Source organism: Pelobates fuscus, chromosome 4 (genome assembly GCF_036172605.1).
Source record: "Pelobates fuscus isolate aPelFus1 chromosome 4, aPelFus1.pri, whole genome shotgun sequence".
Classification (NCBI taxonomy): domain Eukaryota; kingdom Metazoa; phylum Chordata; class Amphibia; order Anura; family Pelobatidae; genus Pelobates; species Pelobates fuscus.
Genome location: NC_086320.1, coordinates 32,548,426 through 32,572,979, shown reverse-complemented (window position 1 = coordinate 32,572,979; position 24,554 = coordinate 32,548,426). Strand labels below are relative to the sequence as shown.

At 43.8% G+C, this 24,554-nt stretch overlaps 1 protein-coding gene across 1 annotated transcript in view; it reads right to left on the bottom strand.

The window, feature by feature from the left end:
- ASAP1 (ArfGAP with SH3 domain, ankyrin repeat and PH domain 1) overlaps nucleotides 1-24,554 on the bottom strand; it is a 294,522-nt gene that overhangs the window by 179,409 nt on the left and 90,559 nt on the right. Inside the window, exon 3 of the mRNA XM_063451064.1 lies at nucleotides 7,955-8,081. Coding sequence (XP_063307134.1) covers nucleotides 7,955-8,081 — 127 coding nt within the window. The remainder of the gene's footprint in view (nucleotides 1-7,954; nucleotides 8,082-24,554) is intronic.

Genomic DNA, 24,554 nt, shown 5'->3' with positions numbered 1-24,554 from the left:
ATTAGGACCAAAATGTGTACAGTAAATTTTACTAAGTGTCTGTCTGCCAGTGTGGAAACGTTCAGCGCCTCCATGCAGCACTGAGATAGGAGACCCTTTTAGTGGCCATTTGAGTGACTAGACTAGAAGTGTAACTAGGCAGCAATGTAAATACTGCCTTTTCCCTGAAAAGGCAGAGTTTACATTGAAAAGCCTGCAGGGACAGGCTATATACACCAGAGCAACTACAGTAAGTTATAGTGGTTCTGGCTACTATAGAGTTCCTTTAAAGGAACACTATAGTGTCAGGAAAAAAAAACTGTTTTCCTGACACTATAGTGCCCTAAGGGTACGCTCACCCTCAGGGTCCCCCCTCCAGCTACTTACTCTCCCCTCCAGTTACAAATTCGCATCCAGCGTGCAGAACGTCCATAGGAAAGCATTGAGAAATGCTTTCCTATGGATGGTTTGAATGCGTGCGCGGCACTTGCCGCGCATGCGCATTCTGCTCCACTTGGGAGCGAACGTCAGCGGGGGAGGAGAAGTGCCGCTAGCGGCTGTCAGGATAAAACTGCTATGTTTACATCTGAATGGTTAAAACCTGAGGGACCTGGCACCCAGACCACTTCATTGAGCTGAAGTGGTCTGGGTGACTACAGGGAGTGCAGAATTATTAGGCAAGTTGTATTTTTGAGGATTAATTTTATTATTGAACAACAACCATGTTCTCAATGAACCCAAAAAACTCATTAATATCAAAGCTGAATATTTTTGGAAGTGGTTTTTAGTTTGTTTTTAGTTATAGCTAGTTTAGGGGGATATCTGTGTGTGCAGGTGACTATTACTGTGCATAATTATAAGGCAACTTAACAAAAAACAAATATATACCCATTTCAATTATTTATTTTTACCAGTGAAACCAATATAACATCTCAACATTCACAAATATACATTTCTGACATTCAAAAACAAAACAAAAACAAATCAGTGACCAATATAGCCACCTTTCTTTGCAAGGACACTCAAAAGCCTGCCATCCATGGATTCTGTCAGTGTTTTGATCTGTTCACCATCAACATTGCGTGCAGCAGCAACCACAGCCTCCCAGACACTGTTCAGAGAGGTGTACTGTTTTCCCTCCTTGTAAATCTCACATTTGATGATGGACCACAGGTTCTCAATGGGGTTCAGATCAGGTGAACAAGGAGGCCATGTCATTAGATTTTCTTCTTTTATACCCTTTCTTGCCAGCCACGCTGTGGAGTACTTGGACGCGTGTGATGGAGCATTGTCCTGCATGAAAATCATGTTTTTCTTGAAGGATGCAGACTTCTTCCTGTACCACTGCTTGAAGAAGGTGTCTTCCAGAAACTGGCAGTAGGACTGGGAGTTGAGCTTGACTCCATCCTCAACCCGAAAAGGCCCCACAAGCTCATCTTTGATGATACCAGCCCAAACCAGTACTCCACCTCCACCTTGCTGGCGTCTGAGTCGGACTGGAGCTCTCTGCCCTTTACCAATCCAGCCACGGGCCCATCAAGACTCACTCTCATTTAATCAGTCCATAAAACCTTAGAAAAATCAGTCTTGAGATATTTCTTGGCCCAGTCTTGATGTTTCAGCTTGTGTGTCTTGTTCAGTGGTGGTTGTCTTTCAGCCTTTCTTACCTTGGCCATGTCTCTGAGTATTGCACACCTTGTGCTTTTGGGCACTCCAGTGAGGTTGCAGCTCTGAAATATGGCCAAACTGGTGGCAAGTGGCATCTTGGCAGCTGCACGCTTGACTTTTCTCAGTTCATGGGCAGTTATTTTGCGCCTTGGTTTTTCCACACGCTTCTTGCGACCCTGTTGACTATTTTGAATGAAACGCTTGATTGTTCGATGATCACACTTCAGAAGCTTTGCAATTTTAAGAGTGCTGCATCCCTCTGCAAGATATCTCACTATTTTTGACTTTTCTGAGCCTGTCAAGTCCTTCTTTTGACCCATTTTGCCAAAGGAAAGGAAGTTGCCTAATAATTATGCACACCTGATATAGGGTGTTGATGTCAGACCACACCCCTTCTCATTACAGAGATGCACATCACCTAATATGCTTAATTGGTAGTAGGCTTTCGAGCCTATACAGCTTGGAGTAAGACAACATGCATAAAGAGGATGATGTGGTCAAAATACTCATTTGCCTAATAATTCTGCACTCCCTGTATAGGGGTCCTTTAAGAATTGTGTTTTTCTAGTTGGGGGAAAAAAAACTGGCTCCTAATTTTTTTAGCTGGCTCCTAGATTGAGAGCAAATTTGCCAAGCCCTGGGTTACGCACATTTAAAGGGACGCTATAGGCATCTAAACAACATTGGCCTAATGGAGAGGTTTTGTAGTAAAGATCATGCCCCTGCAGTCTCACAGCTCAATTTTCTTCCCCTTATGGGTTAAATCATTTGTTTCTGTTCATGCAGCTCTAGCCACACCTCCTCTGACTCACACAGCCTGCATGAAAACAACAATGGTTTTATTTTCAATCAGGTTTTACAACCTGCTCTGTAAAATTAACTTTAATCACACATAGGAGACTCCTGTAGCATCTAGAAGTCTATTAAAAGAGCAAGAGAAAATTAATTCTAAATTAAACAGAAAGTGCAATAAAGGAAGTATAAACATTAGATGACTCTTTACAGGAAGTCTTTCAGTGTGACTAAGGCTACATAAACAACATGCATAAGAAGCTGTACCACATATGAGCTGTAAAACACTATGCTTCTGTATTAGATGTAATGGGCCAAGAGGGGCTTGGTTTATAAAAGGACACTACAGGTACTGCAATAAAGGCAAGTTTAAAGGATTTATTTTTTTACGGCAATTGTTTTTTTGTTTTTTTATGAGGGGTGAGATTGAATCTAAAACAAAAAGGAAAAGTCTACGGTTAAAAATAAGTACATATATTATCTAAGAATGTTCCTTTAACAATGAATTGCCAGGCAAGGCTCAAGTCTTATAGTCTTATTAAGCATATATCCACAGGCGGAAGGCCGATGGGTGCAAATGTATTCTCTCATACAACTGATCATCTTTATCTGGCTTATCTCTGCTCTCTTATTCTATGAGCAGTAATAGAACGAGTCACCTTGTAAAAATATTATATAAAGGACAACCGGGAGCAGGCAAAGAGGAGCCTTCAGACAACAGGCTTCATAATATCATTAATCAAAACTAAAGATGTAATTTTAGATTAAGCGAACAGCCTGTACATTGGGAGGCAATCCGTAGATAATACTCCAGTTATAATGGAACATCAAGCCCCATAATGCACAGCAATCACAACAGAAGAAAATGAGCATGTCCAGGGCCAGACTGGCCCACCGGGATACCGGGAAATTTCCCGGTGGGCCGCGGCACCTGGGGGGCTGGAGAGTGAGAGGGAGCCCTGCTGTCTAATAAAATCGCGGCCGCCGGCCGCATGTCAGTGCCGCCGGGTGGCCGGTCCGGTGGCACACTATGAGGTGATTACTCACCTTGCGGCCGGCAGCCCCATCTCCTGTGCTGACAGCTATGCTGCTGTCAGTCTCAGTGAGTGTGCCGGGCGGCCGCCTAAGCGATGCAGCAGCACACTCACTGATACTGACAGCAGCATAGCTGTCAGCACAGGAGGACTGAGGGAGGGGGCGGAGCTAACTACCAAGCTCCCTCGCGGTTCCCATAATTCCCAGCATCTACAGATCATAGAGTAGGGATTACTCTATGATCTGTAGATGCTGGGAATTATGGGAACCGGGAGGGAGCATGGTAGTTAGCTCCGCCCCCTCCCTCAGTCCTCCTGTAGCAGCAGCAGGTACAGAGAAAAATAGGGGAAGGGGAAGGGGACAAAAAGAGGGGAAGGGGGGGACAAATAGAGGGGAAGGGGGGACAAATAGAGGGGAAGGGGGGACAAATAGAGGGAAGTGGAGGACAAAAAGAGGGGAAGGGGGACAAATAGAGGGGTAATAGAAACACTGGGGAAGGGGGGACACAGAGACTGAGGGGTAATAGAGAGACAGTGGATGGGGGGGACAAAGAGAGGGGTAATAGAGAGACACCAGGGAAGTGGGGGGGACAAAGAGACAGAGGGGTAATAGAGAGACAGGGGATGGGGGGACAAAGAGAGGGGTAATAGAGAGACACCAGGGAAGGGGGGGGACAAAGAGACAGAGGGGTAATAGAGAGACACCAGGGAAGGGGGACAAAGAGGCAGAGGGGTAATAGAGAGACACATGGGATGGGGGTACAAAGAGACAGAGGGGTAAGAGAGAGACACAGGGAGGAGATGGGGAAGAGAGACTCAGGGAGGAGAGGGGGAAGAGAGACAGGGAGGAGAGGGAAGAAAGAGACACAGAAGGTTTGTTGGCTGGGGCTAAGAACAACACAAAAGGGGCTAGGGAAAGAGAAATACAGAGGCTGGAGAAGGGTAAAAAGAAACACAGGGACTGGGATGAAGTAAAAGAAACACAAGGGTCGCTGTAAGAGAAAAAAAGGAGACAATTGGAGACAAGATACACTAAATGAGGTAAAGGTAATAGACGTAAATTGATGTGATCCTGACAGTAATACACACACACACACACACACACACACATATACATATACATATATATATATATATATGTGTGTGTGTGTGTGTGTGTGTGTGTGTGTGTGTGTGTAATGAGCACGTATTGGCCCAGTCTTGTTGCTAGTTGCATACTCATGCACCATAACATATTTAAAGTGAAGAGCGCACCCATAGAACTTCAAAATAAACAAGCTAACTTCATTTTTGTTTAGTTGTGCAATTGCAGACATTCAGCATTTCAGTCCCATTACTAAAATGTCCTTAATAGGCCAAAGTAGTTGTACTGGAACATTGATTACATGCAAATGTACGTCTACTTAAAATATAGGCACTCTTTTGTTTATTTTGAAGCCCTATATGCGTTCTTTCGTTGGAGTAAGAGTTTTCAATTTCAAGTTATTTTTTCACCCTCTATATCAGCACACTATGCTGGCGCGACGCATTATTGGGCTGGTATAGAATTTTTTTCCAGGGCTGCTTTTAGTTTCCAGTCCGGCCCTGAGCATGTCTGTAGCTAGTCGAGCATTATATGCAACATATTTGACATCCGCAATATTGTCTCTCATTATCAATGTTATGAACCACTGAACCTCTTCAGTTGTAACGCACCCAGAGATATCGTGCCAGAGTATCAATAAATCTGCCTGTTCATCTGCCAATTTACGGCATGATAAAAGTAACTCTGATCTGATTTTTTGGGGGAGTTGTTTACTAAAATTGCAGTTGTAGAAAATTGCAAATTCCCAATTTTAGATTAGGTGAAGGTGGAAAAGTGGGCTGGTGAATAATTTAAGACTAAGATTTAAAATCCCCTTATTGGCCTCTTACAAGTTACAGTTTATAGAGAATAGCATTAAAAACAAGATATTTGTATATCAATACAGTTCGAATTCATTTTTAAGGAACACTGCAAAAACTATAACTATTACTTGCCTTAGTGTTAGGGCACTGGTTTATGGTAACATGCCAAAACATTTTATCAGCGTTTAACAACTAATCTGAGTTCCGTCAGTACGAGAAGCGCAAAGCACAGCCGATGTTGGACCGCGCTCATTGGCTGAGAGTTTTAGCTGCGCTCTGTCAACCAATGAGTGCTGTCCTGCTTTGCACTATAGAGCAAGCTTATATCCCCTGCTTTAAAATACCAGACGCTAATAAGGCAGGGAACACAGGTAAGTTGTCTAAAAAAAAAAAAAAAACAAGTTTTGATATCTTAACGGTGAATGCCACTAGGGCCCTCCTGGCACTATAGCCTCGAAAGTGGAATATAGTGCTTATAGTCTACCTATAATTTCCTGCTATGCTATAAATGTCACTTCTTATACTGCACCCATAAAACTTACCCATTTATTGCAGTAAGGCAGAGATAACATGGTTTAAGGCATGAGTCTATGTCGTCTGAAATAGGAGAACAGTAACCAGACAATGGGAAAGCGTGGAGCCTTGCATTGCTACCCAACATGGATGGCCCAGGGGCACGGTACCTAAAGTAAAGCGTATATCTCCCATGAACAAAATGCATTTCAGGATGTCAAGTAAGGTATCAATCAGTCTGACGTTTTAACAATCCGCCCATGGAACCAGTTAACAGTAAACCCTCAATGGAGGTGACACTGAAGGTCATAAAACAAATAACAGGCTGGAAACCCAAAGCCAACTCAATCTGATATTCAAAGCACATAAAGAATCGCATCTTAGCTTTACAGGAACACAGCTGGCGTCAGCATGCAATGATTTCAGATACAAAGCTTAATATAACATGTATTCCAGATTACCTAATAAAAGATCTTCTGCATTGAAATACATATTTTCTCACAAATTTCAAACAACACAAATAGCTTTATAAAAGGATGTATGTACATAGGTACGCGTATCTAAAATGATATCAAGAACCAATAGTGTAAACTGTGAAAGTGTAGTTTATGATGAAATAACCAGCGTTCTGGCGATGAGAGATCTTTCCCTAATGGGGGGATTCCATCTCCTCCTATTCAAGCCTAAACTTTGTGCAACTGTGTACCACTCCAGTTCCCGAAGGCTAATAAGAGGATATATAGTTTAACTCCTCGGGTGCCAACAGAGCTGGCAAAACACTACTGAGCAATGAAGCATTCATTCCGGAGACCTGAAACAAACATCCTGTGGCTTGTCATACAATTATGCATGCTATCCCATTAACTCATTCAGGCACAGTAAAACCTGCAGCAAATCATCCTGTTAACTCTTTCAGTGCTGGTTACATTTTGTAGCACTTTATTCCATTGACTCACAGTAGATTCCTACAGTATGCCAACCCATTAACTCATTCAACTCCAATAGCATCCTGTAGGACACCATCACTTTAACTCATTGAGTGACAATAACATCTTACAGCATACTGAGCCATTAACTCATTGAGTGGCAATAATACCTTGTAGCATAATGACCCACTAACTCAATGAGTGACAATAATACCTTATAGTACAATGACCCACTAACTCAATGAGTGCAGGTTACATTCTGTAGTGCTCCCTCCCATTAACTCATTGAGTGACAATAATACCTTATAGCATAATGACCCATTAACTCATTGAGTGCAGGTTACATTCTGTAGTAAGCCCTCCTATTAACTCATTGAGTGCCAGTAAATTCCAGCAGTGTGCCATTAATTCTGTGAACGCTAAACACATCCTTGAACAAGCTACCGTAGGGTGACCACCACTGCAAGACACTTATGACAACACATTAATAAAATAAACAAAGACACAGGGTTAGGCTTCCCCTTTAATGAACTCATGCATAGCAACCATCTGTAGTTTACTATTTACCCCCATAATGCAACATAGCATGAAGGAATCTTTAGACATACATCACCCAATATATTGTCACCACGAGCTATCCAAATAGGACAGTATTCACCCCAAGAACACGATTAGCAAGACCAACGTAAGGGTATACATGTTAAATCATATGGAAAAATGTCTGCTAGTGTACAGTAAATAAATAAATGACATAAAATACACACACAACCTATGCTGGAGGTAAGACCAACGCAAAGGGAGGGGCAATCTAATTCATTCATAGATCTTTGACTTTAACGCTCATCACCCTTAGGCACAGGCCTAATTTGATCATGCAATATTACATGGTAAATTAGGAAACGTGCTAGGTGCTGGAGAGAATTTCTAATTCAGCTGATTTTTATTTTCTTGTCAATTTTCCAATTTCCTTGTCGATGTTACACAATTCCCAGTTCTTCAATTACCATTTTTTTATTTTACGTCAAGTTCTTTGTTATAAATTGAAACTATTTATTTGCTGGTTATAACAAAACAGATTTTTTTATAATTTTTTTCGCCACACCAGCGCAATGCTAGCATGCTAACAAAATATGCACCAAATGATTTTTTACCTACCTCTTCTAACACAGTGATCGAGTTTCTACAGCTCAGCAGCCTGGTCGTGAAGCTGGATGTAGTCGGGGAATTGTAATCCTCTGTGGTCTCGGAAATAAACTCTGACACCGAGATCTGATCCGGCATCCTAGCCATGGAAAGACAAAAAAACACAGCAGCAGATGAGGAAATGAGGATAGAAAGGTCCAGGGGAGGGGGGCGGGGAGAGAGACGCAGTAATGGTGACAACAAGACCTCAACAATGTACTGTACACAACAGATAAGGGAGGAGAGACCGAGGAAAATGGGGTGAGCAGACAATCCTCATTCAATATTAGATAATAAGCATTTCATATTTAAGCTTTTTGTTTTGTGTTTGTTTGGAAGGGGGTTTGTCCTTCTCTTAATGTCATAATTGTCAAGAACTGAAAATTATTTGTCCTAATCAAGAAAAAAAAAATCAAGAAAATAATCAAGAAAAAAAAAAAGCCATTGTAGATTGGAAGAAAAGCTGAACTCAACAAAGTGAAGAGTCCAACAATCCAGCCATCATTAATCAAGCATATTTGGGAATCCTTCACACCCATTAAACACATTCAAGCGGCTCCTATTGAGGATTTACACACACAAAATGTAGCATTACTCGATACATGCACACACAAGACCAGAAGATACAGTGACAAAAAACATATGAAAAGGGGGAAGGTGTGAAAATGCAGGCTCTAGATAAAAAGGTGTGCGGAGAAAAAAAAAAAAAAAAATGGAGGGTGGCGAACACGTTTACGAGACTGGATTCGGCAGTGAAACTGTTAATGATGCCACAAAGCCAAACAATAATGGAGGGTCTTACATACAAAGAGAGAAAGAGACCTTTAAGGTCGAAGAAAATAATGAAGTCATTCGCGTCTCTCTTCTACAGGGAATTCACGTACGATGTGAAAATCTAATGCCGATATTATTATGGAAGTTTGCATAACCAGGGTGATCGCAATGAATAACAGACACAGGCACTAAGTACAACCATATGTGCACACCATACACATGTCATGCAAAAACATAACAGAATGCCAAACGGCATAAGCAAGGACATAGAACAGTTGGATTTTTTTTTTTTTTTTTAAACAACCAAAATACTGTATAAAAATGACATCTCACACACATACTACACTAGGTATGGTAGATACAAACATTATCCATATATGCTGGAAATCTGACATACTATAACACACGTCTAGCTCATACAATACATACACATAGGTCATAGCCTTATATACACAATACCTGCAGTGTATACACATATATTGCACACATTGCACCAAATTAGTATGTATAACATAGAAAAAAAAAATGTCACCAGGAGGCATCTATTTGGAAAGAGAATTAATAAAACTGGCTTTGCTTCCCTTAAATTGGTGTGAACACACATGCACATACGTCGTAAGCTACACTGTTATTAGAAATACACATTAATCAGATCATGTTAGGATGTATACATATCAAACCCGACATGTACCCAGTAAATGATGCACATGACAAAACTGTTCCAGGTGTACGTGTGAGGACTTAATGTCCTTCCCCACGCTTACTAATGTTGCCATGTATGTAGAGATCATGGCAAAATTCCAGTGAGCCGATTCCATCACTCCAAGCATAGTGCATGTATTTTTGTACATGTATGTAGACATGTAAAAATAAATATATATTACATATAAGTTAAGAAGAGGTTTATATGTGTTCATTCTTAGACACAGATAAATATAGATAAAGTAATACTTTTACTGCAGGATGGGACTATACCATATACTCGTTGAACAACTGCTTTCCATGTTACCAAACTGTCAGATTAAGCACAAGCACATGGGAATCGAGATACAGAGGTGGGATACACATAAGGCAAACTGAAAAATTAGGAACAGACAAGAATACCAATAGGCTGACGGTGTAAGTAAAATAGCACACGATGACAGAAACGTGGGCACACACACATATAAATACATGTTAAGCTAATACCACATACAGATAAGATAATATGTTCAAGTCACACTGATGTGTCACACATGCTTCATTCCTGCTAAGTGATTGGCACGCGCTTATAGACACATAACATACATGATAAGCTGACAGGACAAAACTGGCACCACATATCACAGGCTGATGGCTCCTACTAAGAACACATTAAGCTGATCGCATACATATTACATGCTGTGCATAACATGCACACGCTAAGCTGATTGCACACACATATTACACAGTTAATTTTGAGCTAGTCACATGCACATGAGACATATATGCAAAGCAGTTGGCACCCATACATTACATATGGACATGTATGTACGGCTTATAGCAGATATATGTGACATCAATGTCAGGCTAACAACTCACATATATGAGATATACATGTTTAGCAGATTGCACAACATATGTGACAAATACATCAAACGGCACACCTACATGTCTGAAAGATGGCACATATACACATGCCAAGAAGATGGCATCTATACATGCCTGCTATACATGGGGCACACATACATGGATGCAAACATGGGACACACATAAGCAATCGCTGAACATACCAGTCAGGGATGCCATATACACGTCAGCTACACTTGCCAGACAGAGAGCCCATGCCAAGCAGGGGGCACATACACATGCTCACGCTTCACATGACAGGGAAGGGGCACACATAAATTTGCGCTACACCTGTCAAGCAGATGGCACCTATACACGCTCGCTACACATTTCAGGCAAATGGCACACATACACATTAGCTAAACATGCCATGCACATAGCACACATACATGTTCACTATATATGCTAGGCAAATGGCACACAGGGGCTATAGAAACCAGGTAGATGGCACATCAACAAGTGTAATACAGATGGCATACATCAATGATTGCATTATATTCCAGGCAGAAGGCACCCATACAGGCGCCCTACATGTACCAGGGAGATGCCACACAAACTTGCGCACCATACATGCCAGGCAGATTGCACACGCACACACACGCTAAGTTCCAGGCAGATGGCACACATACACATGCACTATACGAGACAGGCAGATGGCACACATCAAGGAGGGCAAATTATGCCAGGCAGATGTCACACATACACGCACTATACGTGGCAGGCAGATGGCACACATTGAGCACAATACATGCCAATAAGCATGCCATATGTGCCCGGAAAATGTCACACAATCACACTCTATACGTGCCAGGCACACATACACACTCTATGCATGCCAAGCAGATGGCACACATACAAGTGCACTATACATGACAGGCAGATGGCACACATACAAGCGCGTTATACATGCCAGGCAGATGGCACACAAACATGCACACCATACATGCAATGCAGATGGCACACACGCGCACACCATACATGCAAGGTAGATGGCGCACATACGCACGCAATACGTGCAAGGCAGATTGTATAAATGCCTGCTAAACTTGCCAGGCATGGGACACACATAAGCAACCGCTGAACATACCAGTCAGGGATCCCATATACATTGTCTGTATGGTGTGCATGTTTGTGTGTCATCTGCCTGGCATGTATAGTGCACTTGTATGTGTGCCATATGCTTGGCATGCATAGCGTGTGTATGTGTGCCTGTTTGCTGGCACATATAGAGTGTGATTGTGTGCCAAGCAGATGGCATACATCATATCAACAATCACAATAAATGCAAGGCAGGTGGCACACATACACGCGCTATACGTGCCAGACAGGTGCCACTCGTACAAGTGTCCTATCCGTGAAAGGCTGGTGACGCACATACACGTGCGCAATACGTGCCAGGAAAGTGATGCATATACACGCAATATGCATATCAGGCACATATCACACATATGTCGGGCGGATGGCACACATACATGTCAGGCAGATGGCTCACATACGTGCGACATACATGTCAGGCAGATAATTCACATTCGTGTGACATACATGTCAGGCAGATAATTCACATACATGTCAGGCAGATAATTCACATTCGTGTGACATACATGTCAGGCAGATAATTCACATTCGTGTGACATACATGTCAGGCAGATAATTCACATTCGTGTGACATACATGTCAGGCAGATAATTCACATACATGTCAGGCAGATAATTCACATTCGTGTGACATACATGTCAGGCAGATAATTCACATACATGTCAGGCAGATAACTCACATTCGTGTGACATACATGTCAGGCAGATAATTCACATACATGTCAGGCAGATAACTCACATTTGTGTGACATACATGTCAGGCAGATAATTCACATTTGTGTGACATACATGTCAGGCAGATAATTCACATTTGTGTGACATACATGTCAGGCAGATAATTCACATTCGTGTGACATACATGTCAGGCAGATAATTCACATTCGTGTGACATACATGTCAGGCAGATAATTCACATTCGTGTGACATACATGTCAGGGAGATAATTCACATACATGTCAGGCAGATAACTCACATTCGTGTGACATACATGTCAGGCAGATAATTCACATACATGTCAGGCAGATAACTCACATTCGTGTGACATACATGTCAGGTAGATAATTCACATACATGTCAGGCAGATAATTCACATTTGTGTGACATACATGTCAGGCAGATAATTCACATTTGTGTGACATACATGTCAGGCAGATAATTCACATTTGTGTGACATACATGTCAGGCAGATAAGTGACATACATGTCAGGCAGATAATTCACATACATGTCAGGCAGATAATTCACATACATGTCAGGCAGATAATTCACATACATGTCAGGCAGATAATTCACATACATGTCAGGCAGATAATTCACATACATGTCAGGCAGATAATTCACATACATGTCAGGCAGATAATTCACATACATGTCAGGCAGATAATTCACATACATGTCAGGCAGATAATTCACATACATGTCAGGCAGATAATTCACATACATGTCAGGCAGATAATTCACATACATGTCAGGCAGATAATTCACATACATGTCAGGCAGATAATTCACATACATGTCAGGCAGATAATTCACATACATGTCAGGCAGATAATTCACATACATGTCAGGCAGATAATTCACATACATGTCAGGCAGATAATTCACATACATGTCAGGCAGATAATTCACATACATGTCAGGCAGATAATTCACATACCTGTGACATACATGTCAGGCAGATAATTCACATACGTGTGACATACATGTCAGGCAGATAATTCACATGCATGTCAGGCAGATAATTCACATACGTGTGACATACATGTCAGGCAGATAATTCACATACGTGTGACATACATGTCAGGCAGATAATTCACATACGTGTGACATACATGTCAGGCAGATAATTCACATACGTGTGACATACATGTCAGGCAGATAATTCACATACGTGTGACATACATGTCAGGCAGATAATTCACATACGTGTGACATACATGTCAGGCAGATAATTCACATACGTGTGACATACATGTCAGGCAGATAATTCACATACGTGTGACATACATGTCAGGCAGATAATTCACATACGTGTGACATACATGTCAGGCAGATAATTCACATACGTGTGACATACATGTCAGGCAGATAATTCACATACGTGTGACATACATGTCAGGCAGATAATTCACATACATGTGACATACATGTCAGGCAGATAATTCACATACATGTGACATACATGTCAGGCAGATAATTCACATACATGTGACATACATGTCAGGCAGATAATTCACATACATGTATGTGAATTATCTGCCTGACATGTCAGGCAGATGATTCACATACATGTGACATACATGTCAGGCAGATAATTCACATACATGTGACATACATGTCAGGCAGATAATTCACATACATGTGACATACATGTCAGGCAGATAATTCACATACATGTCAGGCAGATAAGTCACATACATGTCAGGCAGATAATTCCCATACATGTCAGGCAGATAAGTCACATACATGTGACATACATGTCAGGCAGATAATTCCCATACATGTCAGGCAGATATTCACATACATGTGACATACATGTCAGGCAAATCATTCACATACATGTCAGGCAGATAATTCACATACATGTGACATACATGTCAGGCAGATAATTCACATACATGTCAGGCAGATAATTCACATACAGGTCAGGCAGATAATTCACATACAGGTCAGGCAGATAATTCACATACATGTCAGGCAGATAATTCACATACAGGTCAGGCAGATAATTCACATACAGGTCAGGCAGATAATTCACATACAGGTCAGGCAGATAATTCACATACATGTCAGTAAGCTGGGTGGTGGTGGTAGCTGCTCCTGGCTGTCTGTCTCTCTCTGTCTCTCTGTCTGTCTCCCCGGTCTGTGCTCTGATCACCCCGCCGCCTGACTCATCCCCCCGGGGAGCCGGACCATCCCCAGTGCGCGCTCAGTGAGAGGGAGTGAGTGTGAGTGAGGGCGGACTCAGTGAGTGAGCGGAGCCGCTTCTTGATGGCGTCCGAGGGTCTGAGCCTCCAGCAGCCCGCCTGGCATGGAACGCGCGGCGCGGGCACAGCGGGGAGACTGCCGGGAGCGCGCATCGAATAGTGCCCGGGGCTCCGTGCGCGTCCACGGGAACAACGAGGAAGTGAACCCACAGGGAGGCTCGCTCCCGACACCCATCTCCCCCTGCAACCAGAGAGAGAGAGGGTACCATGCCAGCTCCCCCTGCAACCAGAGAGAGAGAGGGTACCATGCCAGCTCACACTGCAACCAGAGAGAGAGAGGGTACCATGCCAGCTCCCCCTGCAACCAGAGAGAGAGAGGGGGTACCATGCCAGGTCACACTATAACCAGAGAGAGAGAGAGGGTACCATGCCAGGTCACACTGCAACCAGAGAGAGAGAGGGTACCATGCCAGCTCACACTGCAACCAGAGAGAGAGAGGGTACCATGCCAGCTCACACTGCAACCAGAGAGAGAGAGAGAGAGGGTACTATGCCAGCTCACACTGCAACCAGAGAGAGAGAGAGAGAGGGTACCATGCCAGCTCCCCCTGCAACCAGAGAGAGAGAGAGGGTACCATGCCAGGTCACACAATAACCAGAGAGAGAGAGAGGGTACCATGCCAGGTCACACTGCAACCAGAGAGAGAGAGGGTACCATGCCAGCTCACACTGCAACCAGAGAGAGAGAGGGTACCATGCCAGCTCACACTGCAACCAGCGAGAGAGGGTACCATGCCAGATCACACTATAACCAGAGAGAGAGAGAGGGTACTATGCCAGGTCACACTGTGATGTAATTCCAGTAAAATACAAGTTTAGCAGGCTAAGATTGCCACAAGGCATATGTATGTATATGTGTTTGTAGTATCAGTTAGTTAATTACACGTAGCTAAGATACTGTCATCACTGTACTGACCAGGTGCAGGAATGTAAGAACTGGAATTACGCGTCCCTCTCCTTTGTATCAGATGAGCCACGTGGTTAGACCGGATGGATGAGTTTAGACTCTATTCATTAAATAGGTTAAGGGTATGTGTGGGTGTAGTTAATTGTGGGAGGAGCTACAGTGCTATATAAGGAATGTACTCTATGTATTCAGTACTCAGACTTTGCTGTATTTTGGTGACGCTAGTCCCTCTGAGTCCCGATCGGTGATCCAATAAAGAATCTCTTCCTTCCTGAAGAAACCTGTGTCCATCTCTCTGTGCTTGGCTTCCGTCAGTTTCTCCGGTATCATTTGGTGCATTGGCCGGGAAGCTCATCGTTCAACGGTAGCTGAGAGGCAGAGGCGTGAGACGGTCTATCTTTGCCCACGTTCTCTACGGCTGCACCCCTGAACTTCTGCGTGGACCTCCCTTCGTCTCGGCGCCACTGGTCTGTTGTCCAGGAGATCATCGGCCTCTACGTAAGAAGTGCTGGGGTGTCCCCGTCGATGAGTGTGAACTCAGGTTCAGGAACGAGGAGGTAAGATAACTGCTGTTTTAGACGGCAGGACCCGCTAGGGGTATACCGATTGTGCGGTAGGCCCAAAGGGGTTTTTGAATCTGTATCTGCCCCCTCTGTCGGAGGGAAGGAGCGAAGGCGCACCGCTCGATCGAACGCTCTTTAGTCAGACCGTTTGATTTGGTTAGTCAGGCGGGGTCCTGGTGTAAGATAGCCCTAGCCGGACACCGGTGTCTTGTCTAGACTAGCGTTCTAGGGTGTATATTACGTTCGCTAGGTCGGAGGGACCGGGAGACTAAGCGGCGCCTGTGTAAATTCGGTTCGCTAGTTCTCATCCTATCTGGGCTAAGTGGGAAGGCGTGTAAATTTGGAACCCACTAGACTTTTGATAGTACGACTAAGAGGCGCCTGTGTAAATTCGGATCTCTAGCTCGTTGTATAGTGCGACTAAGAGGCGCCTGTGTAAATTCGGATCTCTAGCTCGCTATGTATATGTGGTGATTGGGCAGTGTGGCTAACCAAAACGGGTGTATATAGTTTTAGGTAGTCCATTCAAGGTACTGGCCAATAGTTTAGTTGGGAATTGTAAATGTGTTAACGATTGTTTAGTAAAGTGTATATCTTGTTAGATAGCGCGAGCTCAGCCGTCTAGCGAGAGTGTTAATAGTGTGTTGCTGTATTATAGTGCACGGTACCATAACCCTGTATATTTACTGACATTGTATAATAAGTACTAATCATTGTCGTCCATTGCATGTTTTAACACCATAACCACTAATAATTGTATTGTGACCTTAACTTGTGCTTTGACCTATGCTAACCGTACTGTAACCGCTATTTGTAAAAGACGATGTTACTGGGTGTGTTATAGACGGGTAATTCGTATATAGAGAATTATAGCGTGGGTGACTGTGTAGTTACGCCAAAGGGCATAATATTGATTATATAGTGACTGGTGTAGCAGCTGTGTGTGTACGGGAATTCCCTGAGTGTTTATTGTTATGGTGTACGTTTCACTTGATAACCGTACCACGTGGTGCTGTTGCCAGAGGAAACGGGTGTGACTGTTGAATAGTACGCGTGTATAGTAATCGTTGTCGACGACGTTCCACTGTTAAATATGGGTGCGTCGCAGTCAACGATTCCGGATCCCTTAGGATGTATGGTTAAGAATTTTAAAAAGGGATTCAAAATTTGTGATTTTGGGGTAAAGATGTCTCCTGTACGTTTGGTCACTTTGTGCACTAGGGAGTGGCCTACTTTGGTTGCGGCATGGCCGCCACGTGGCAGTTTGGATCCAACTCTGGTACAGCGCTTACACGTGGCTGTATCAGGTAGGCCTGAACTTTACGGCCAGTTTCCTTATATTGATTGTTGGAGACAGGCCGTAAATGACTCGCCAAAATGGCTCCGGACATGCCACGAGGAGCAGTGTCGCCTCATGGTAGCTAGGACTTGTTCGTCCACTAGGGCTGGTGTTAGGCCCATTTTGGACACGCCCCCTGAGTCCGAGATCCCTTTGCCGCCCCCTTACTTTCCGGTAAGAGGAAGTGACGCAAATACAGGAAGTCCTGTAACCCTTCCCTCACTACCCCCATCCACTTCCGCTTCCTCCTCCAGTGCAGGATCCACCCCCCCTCGTACTAAATCCCCCCTTCCGGAACCAGATAGACCAACCTCCATTAAAAATGAATATCCTGATTTGGCGCCACTTCAGACTTCCGGTCAAGCTTCATCTAGCTCGGCCCGAAGTGTTTTATTTACCTCCTTTTCCCAAAACCAAACTCCCACATCCCCATACCCTATTTCTCCCCGACTGGAACCCATGACTGACGCCCCTCCACGTAGCCCCATACAGACCTGACAGTTGACTGGTGCCCAACAATTGAGACACTATCAGATGCCTCTTCGTCTGAATCCCGGGTCAGCCTATATTAATGCCGCAGGCCAAATGGCACAAGCTGACCCTGTCTTCGTATATGTTCCCTTCACTACAACCGATCTTTTAAACTGGAAGACCCACAATTCCTCGTATACTGAGAAACCACAAGCCATGACTGATCTGTTCACCTCAATAGTACAGACACATAATCCGACATGGGCTGATTGCCAGCAGTTATTAATGACTTTATTTAACAATGAGGAAAGGACAAGAATAAATCAAGCAGCCATTAAAGCATTAGAGGATAGAGCCCGTGCTTTGAACCAAGCCAATCCAGCAGCATGGGCCGCGACACACTATCCCAACACCGATCCCGATTGGAACGTAAATGGTGCTGATATGGTTCAACTCAGAGCCTATAGAGACGCTATAATTGCTGGCATGAAAGCCGGAGGAAAGAAGGCTATTAATATGTCAAAGACAGTTGAGGTGATTCAGAAAAGCGATGAAGCGCCCAGTGTCTTTTATGACCGATTATTGGAGGCGTACCGCTTGTACACCCCCTTTAATCCGGAAGACGCAGACAATTCCCGAATGGTGAACTCCGCCTTTGTCAGCCAAGCTTACGGAGATATTAAGCGCAAGCTACAAAAGCTAGAAGGGTTTGCAGGTATGTCAATCACCCAACTAATGGAGGTAGCTAATAAGGTGTATATGAATAGGGAAACAGAAAGCAAGAAAGAGGAGGAGCGCAAGATGCGTAAAAAGGCTGATATGCTAGCGGTAGCGATCGCAGGCGTAGATAAACGGGGCCCAGATAGAGGTGATAGTAGATGGACTAGGGAGCCTTTGAGTAGGGATCAGTGCGCGTATTGCAAGGAAGAAGGGCATTGGAGGAACGAATGTCCGCAAAGAGAGCAGTACGAGAGGGTCCTACCCAGGGCAGGCTACGGAAACTTTAGAGGCAGAGCGAGAGGTAGAGGAGGCCCCGGAGGGAGTAATGGTTATAGAGGGAGTAATGGGAACAGAGGAAGTGTTAGGGAAGACAGATATATTCCAGCAGCGCAAAGGTCCCGCGATAGAGAAGGTAGGGACTTCGTAGGATTGGCTGACACGGTCATGGAGGACTATTGATACCGACCGGGCTCCATCCCCCTTGGTCGAGCGGAGCCTATGGTCGATGTATCAATAGGGGGGAAAAGGAGTGCGTTCATGATCGACACTGGTGCTGAACATTCAGTGGTGACTAATCTAGTTGCTCCTCCATCTGGAAGGACTATTACTGTGATAGGAGCAACTGGAAGAAGTGCTGAAAAACCGGTTCTTAAAAGTCGACTCTGTACATTGGGAGGCCACGTAGTAAAACACCAATTCCTTTATATGCCTGAATGTCCAGTCCAATTGCTGGGACGTGATATGCTATCCAAATTACAAGCGCAGATTACGTTCCTACCAGATGGAACAACATCTTTAAAGTTTAATGGACCTTCAGGTATTATGACTTTATCCGTACCAAAGGAAGAAGAGTGGCGACTTTATACAGTGTTGACTAGCCAAAACCCTAGGAGTGATGAGACATTATTTAACATACCAGGAGTTTGGGCAGAGAACAACCCACCAGGACTGGCCCGCAATATTCCACCTATAAAAATTGAACTTAAACATGGGGTTTATCCAGTGAGCCTGAGACAATATCACATCCCGCAGAAGGCTAAGAAGAACATACAATCCTACCTGGATAAGTTCATACGGTATGGTATCCTAAAATTCTGTACTTCCCCCTGGAACACCCCATTGCTGCCTGTTCAAAAGCCCGGCACAGATGAGTATCGACCTGTGCAGGACTTAAGAGCAGTCAATGATGCGGTTGTTAGTATACATCCAGTTGTACCCAATCCATATAACCTGCTTGCTTTAATTCCGGGCGGGGCTACTTACTTCACAGTTTTAGACCTCAAAGATGCCTTCTTTTGCCTCCGAATTGCCGCAGAAAGTCAATGTATTTTTGCTTTCCAATGGGAGAACGCTGTAACGGGCTCAAAACGCCAAATGACTTGGACAAGACTGCCCCAAGGGTTTAAAAATTCACCTACCCTATTTGGTTCAGCCCTAAGTCAAGATCTATTGGATTTCGAGTCCATCCCAGGAGAGTGTGTATTGTTACAATATGTAGATGACTTGTTGATAGCAGCAGTTACAAAAGAAATCTGTCAGCAAGCAACGCACGATCTACTACACATTCTCTGGAAGGCAGGATACAAGGTGTCTAGAAAGAAGGCTCAGTTGTGTTTGCCAACTGTCAAGTATCTGGGGTTCCATATCTCTGAAGGTCAAAGAATTATGGGGCCAGAGAGAAAAGAGGCTGTCTGCCAAATACCAATACCCAAGTATAGAAGACAAGTGCGAGAATTCTTGGGGGCAGCAGGCTTCTGTAGGATATGGATTCCCAGCTATGCGATACTGGCAAAACCTCTGTACGCAGCTATCAAAGGTACAGAGCACGACCCCTTCCTATGGACCCAAGAACAGCAAACGGCATTTGAAGATGTGAAGAAGGCTTTGATGAGTGCCCCAGCATTAGGTCTACCTGATCACACACGACCATTCTACCTGTATGTACACGAGCAAAGAAGAATGGCTGTGGGAGTATTGACACAGTACTTGGGATCATGGCAAAGACCTGTTGCCTACATGTCTAAACAATTGGATGCAGTGGCCAGCGGACTTCCACCTTGTCTAAGAGCCGTAGCTGCAGCCGCCCTGCTAGTAGCTGAAGCCGATAAACTCACTCTGGGTCAAGAACTTTATGTACGAGTCCCACATGCAGTACAGACGTTGTTGGATTACAAAGGAAATCATTGGTTTAGTAACAGCCGTATGACCAAGTATCAAGCAATGTTGTGTGAAAACCCAAGAGTGCATTTAGAGACTGTAAACACCTTAAATCCAGCTACCCTTTTGCCACAACCTACTGAAAGTCAACATGATTGTCTGGAAGTAATGGATGAAGTATTCTCAAGTAGACCAGATCTTCGTGATTTTTCCATCCAGAACCCCGATGTTCAATATTATACAGACGGCAGTAGTTATGTGAAAGAAGGGATCCGCTATGCAGGATATGCAGTAACAACCATAGACAAGGTGATAGAAGCTCGGCCACTGGCGAAAGGAACATCAGCACAAAAGGCAGAATTGATAGCACTGACACGAGCGTTACAATTGGCTGAAGGTTTAAGAGTGAATATCTATACGGACTCTAAGTATGCGTTTTTAACCACTCATGCCCACGGAGCTTTGTATAAAGAAAGAGGACTACTGAATTCAGAGGGCAAAGAAATCAAGTACGCAGCTGAAATCCTACAACTATTGGAAGCAGTGTGGGAGCCGAAAGAAGTCGGTATTATTCATTGTCGAGCACATCTGAGAGGTGATGGTGATGTAACCAAGGGAAATCGGATGGCAGATAGTGCAGCTAAGCGTGCTGCTGAATCAGGAAGACAGGAGTATGTGGGGCATATAGCTGCTCTTATACCAACTCCACTGTCCCAATGGACTCCAGTTTATACAGCTCAAGAAGAGGAGTGGTTAAAGACTGAACCGGGAAAGTATTTGGAGAACAAGTGGTATCAGCTAGAAGATGGAAGAATAGTTATACCAGCATCACTAGCAGTAGAAATTGTCCAAAACTATCATAACGGGACACATTCTGGGAGAGACAGTACTGAAGAATCTCTTAGAAAACATTTCTACATACCAAGATTGTCCAACTTGACTCAGGCCATTGTACGTAGATGTGTAACGTGTGCTAAAAATAATGCAAGACAAGGACCAGTAAAGCCACCAGGAGTCCAGTTTATGGGGGGACTCCCCATGTCCGATCTACAAATAGACTTTACAGTGATGCCTAAGTCGGGTGGACATCGTTACCTGCTGGTAATTGTGTGCACCTATTCAGGCTGGGTAGAAGCATGTCCTACTCGTACAGAGAAAGCAGGAGAAGTTGTGAGATTCCTGCTACGAGAAATAATACCCCGATATGGACTACCCTGTTCTATAGGATCGGACAATGGTCCAGCTTTTGTTCATCAGTGCCTACAACAACTGACTCATATGCTTGGTATAAAGTGGAGGCTTCATACTGCATATAGACCCCAGAGTTCTGGTAAGGTAGAGTGAATGAATAGAACTATAAAGAACCAGTTGGCTAAAATGTGTCAGGAAACCCAACTTAAGTGGAACGTTCTCTTACCCATAGCTTTATTGCGAATCCGCAGTACCCCTACCAGAAGGATGGGCCTCTCTCCTTTTGAAATCATGTATGGGCGACCACCTCCCGTACTTGGTAACTTAAGGGGGGACTTGAGTCAGTTGGGAGAAGGAATTACTCGGCAGCAGGTTGTAGAGTTGGGTAAAACTATGGAGGAGGTACAGAAATGGGTACAAGATAGATTACCTGTGAATATTTATCCCCCTGTTCATAGTTACCATCCAGGAGACCAAGTGTGGATTAAAGAGTGGAATACTGTACCGTTAGGGCCCAAGTGGAGAGGTCCTTATGTTGTTCTTTTGTCTACCCCTACAGCAATAAAAGTAGCAGAAGTGACTCCGTGGATACATCACTCCAGGGTTAAACCAGCAGCAGTCGATTCTTGGCAAGTTACAGCAGATCCAGAGAATCCCTGCAAGATCCGGTTAAAACGTACTACTCAGTTGGAGTAACGAGGAATCGTGTGGATTACAAATCTTATTGTTACAGGTAGTGAGTGTTTAGACGGCCATAATAAAGCTGTCCGCTCACCAACATATAGTGTATAAGCCAGGAAAGTCTCGAAGGGACACCTGTGAAGATGAGCAGAACTCCATTCCCTGCAGCCCCTCACATCCTGGAAGCTGAGGCGCCATCGCACGGACGAAGACTGAGGATGACGGCGAAAGATGTGCTTTTGATAGTGTTTATTTATATGTGTTTTTATATTCAGGAAGGTAGAGGTACCGACACTCCTAGCTGTGAGGTATGCATAAAGACTACGAGAACAGGTAACCATATTTCCCAAACCCTAATCTGGCATTCACAATACGAGTGTACAGGAGATGTATCGAGATGTAGATACTTAAATATAGACTATAGTGTGTGCCATTTAGGAGTAGGAGAACCTAAGTGCTTCAGTCCGGAGTATCAACCTCGTACAATTTGGTTGACTCTCAGGAATGGAGATCCTCAGGGGACCCTAATTAATAAAACGGTGTTAGAATCCGTACATTCTTCGGGTGTTCTGCTATTTGATGCGTGTAAAGCGATATCGAGTGGTAGAAAGCCGTGGAATGTATGTGGGGATCTTAGATGGGAGAGGACGTATGGGTCTAACGATAAATATATTTGTCCCAGTAGCAAAAATAAATATGTAAGTCCTAGATGCCCAAATAGAGATTATAACTTTTGCCCATATTGGTCTTGTGTGGGGTGGGCAACTTGGGGACAGACAGCAGACAAGGACATGATTGTTACTAAGTTGCCTACCAATCCATACTGTAAGTCTATGGAATGCAATCCAGTCCATATTCTTATAAATAACCCCGACAAGTTCTTAGATAAATATGGTAATTTATTTGGGTTTCAAATATACGGGACGGGTTTAGACCCTGGGACAATATTATTTATAGGGATAGAGACTGATACGGTAACCTCCCAAACTCATCAGGTATACCATTCCTTCTATGAAGAAATGAGTATAGATAATAAGATCCCCCATAACGCTAAAAACCTGTTCATAGATTTAGCTGAGAGTATTGCTGGTAGTCTTAATGTAACCAACTGCTATGTGTGTGGAGGTACTAACATGGGAGACCAATGGCCTTAGGAAGCAAAGGAGGTAATGTCCGGTTCTGAGGCAGTTCAACAATTAATATCTTCACAAGCCGATTATCAGATGAGTGTTAGAGGTAAATCTGAGTGGAGATTAAAGACCTCCATCATAGGTTATGTTTGCATAGCAAGGAAAGGAATGATGTATAATACTTCTGTAGGAGAATTAACTTGTCTAGGGCAAAAAGCTTATGATGATGATACAAAGAATACAACTTGGTGGTCGGCTTCAAATGTCTCAGAACCATCTAACCCGTTTGCTAGATATGCCAATTTAAAGGATGTGTGGTTTGATCTATCCATCACACCAACCTGGAGAGCCCCAGCAAATTTGTACTGGATCTGTGGTAAGAAAGCCTATTCGGAGTTGCCACAGGACTGGGAAGGGGCATGTGTGTTGGGTATGCTCAAACCATCCTTCTTCTTGTTACCGATTGAAACAGGTGAGACTTTAGGTGTTAAAGTGTATGATGTGAATCATAGGAAGAAAAGGGGACCCATAGAGATAGGCGCCTGGGAAGATGATGAATGGCCTCCCCAGCGTATTATAGATTACTATGGGCCAGCCACGTGGGCAGAGGATGGTACCTTTGGTTATAGAACCCCAATTTATATGCTCAACCGTATTATAAGATTACAGGCGGTGGTTGAGATTATTACTAATGAGACCTCACAAGCACTCAATCTTCTAGCGAAGCATAATACCAGGATGAGGACAGCAGTGTACCAAAATAGATTAGCCTTGGATTACCTTTTGGCAGTAGAGGGAGGTGTATGTGGGAAGTTTAACCTGAGCAATTGCTGTCTTCAAATAGATGACGAAGGGCAAGCAATAGCTGAGCTTACTAGCCATATGGTTAAACTAGCGCATGTGCCTACTCAGGTATGGAAAGGGTATAATCCAAGTAGTTGGTTTGGTAGCTGGTATGAGTGGTTTGGAGGGC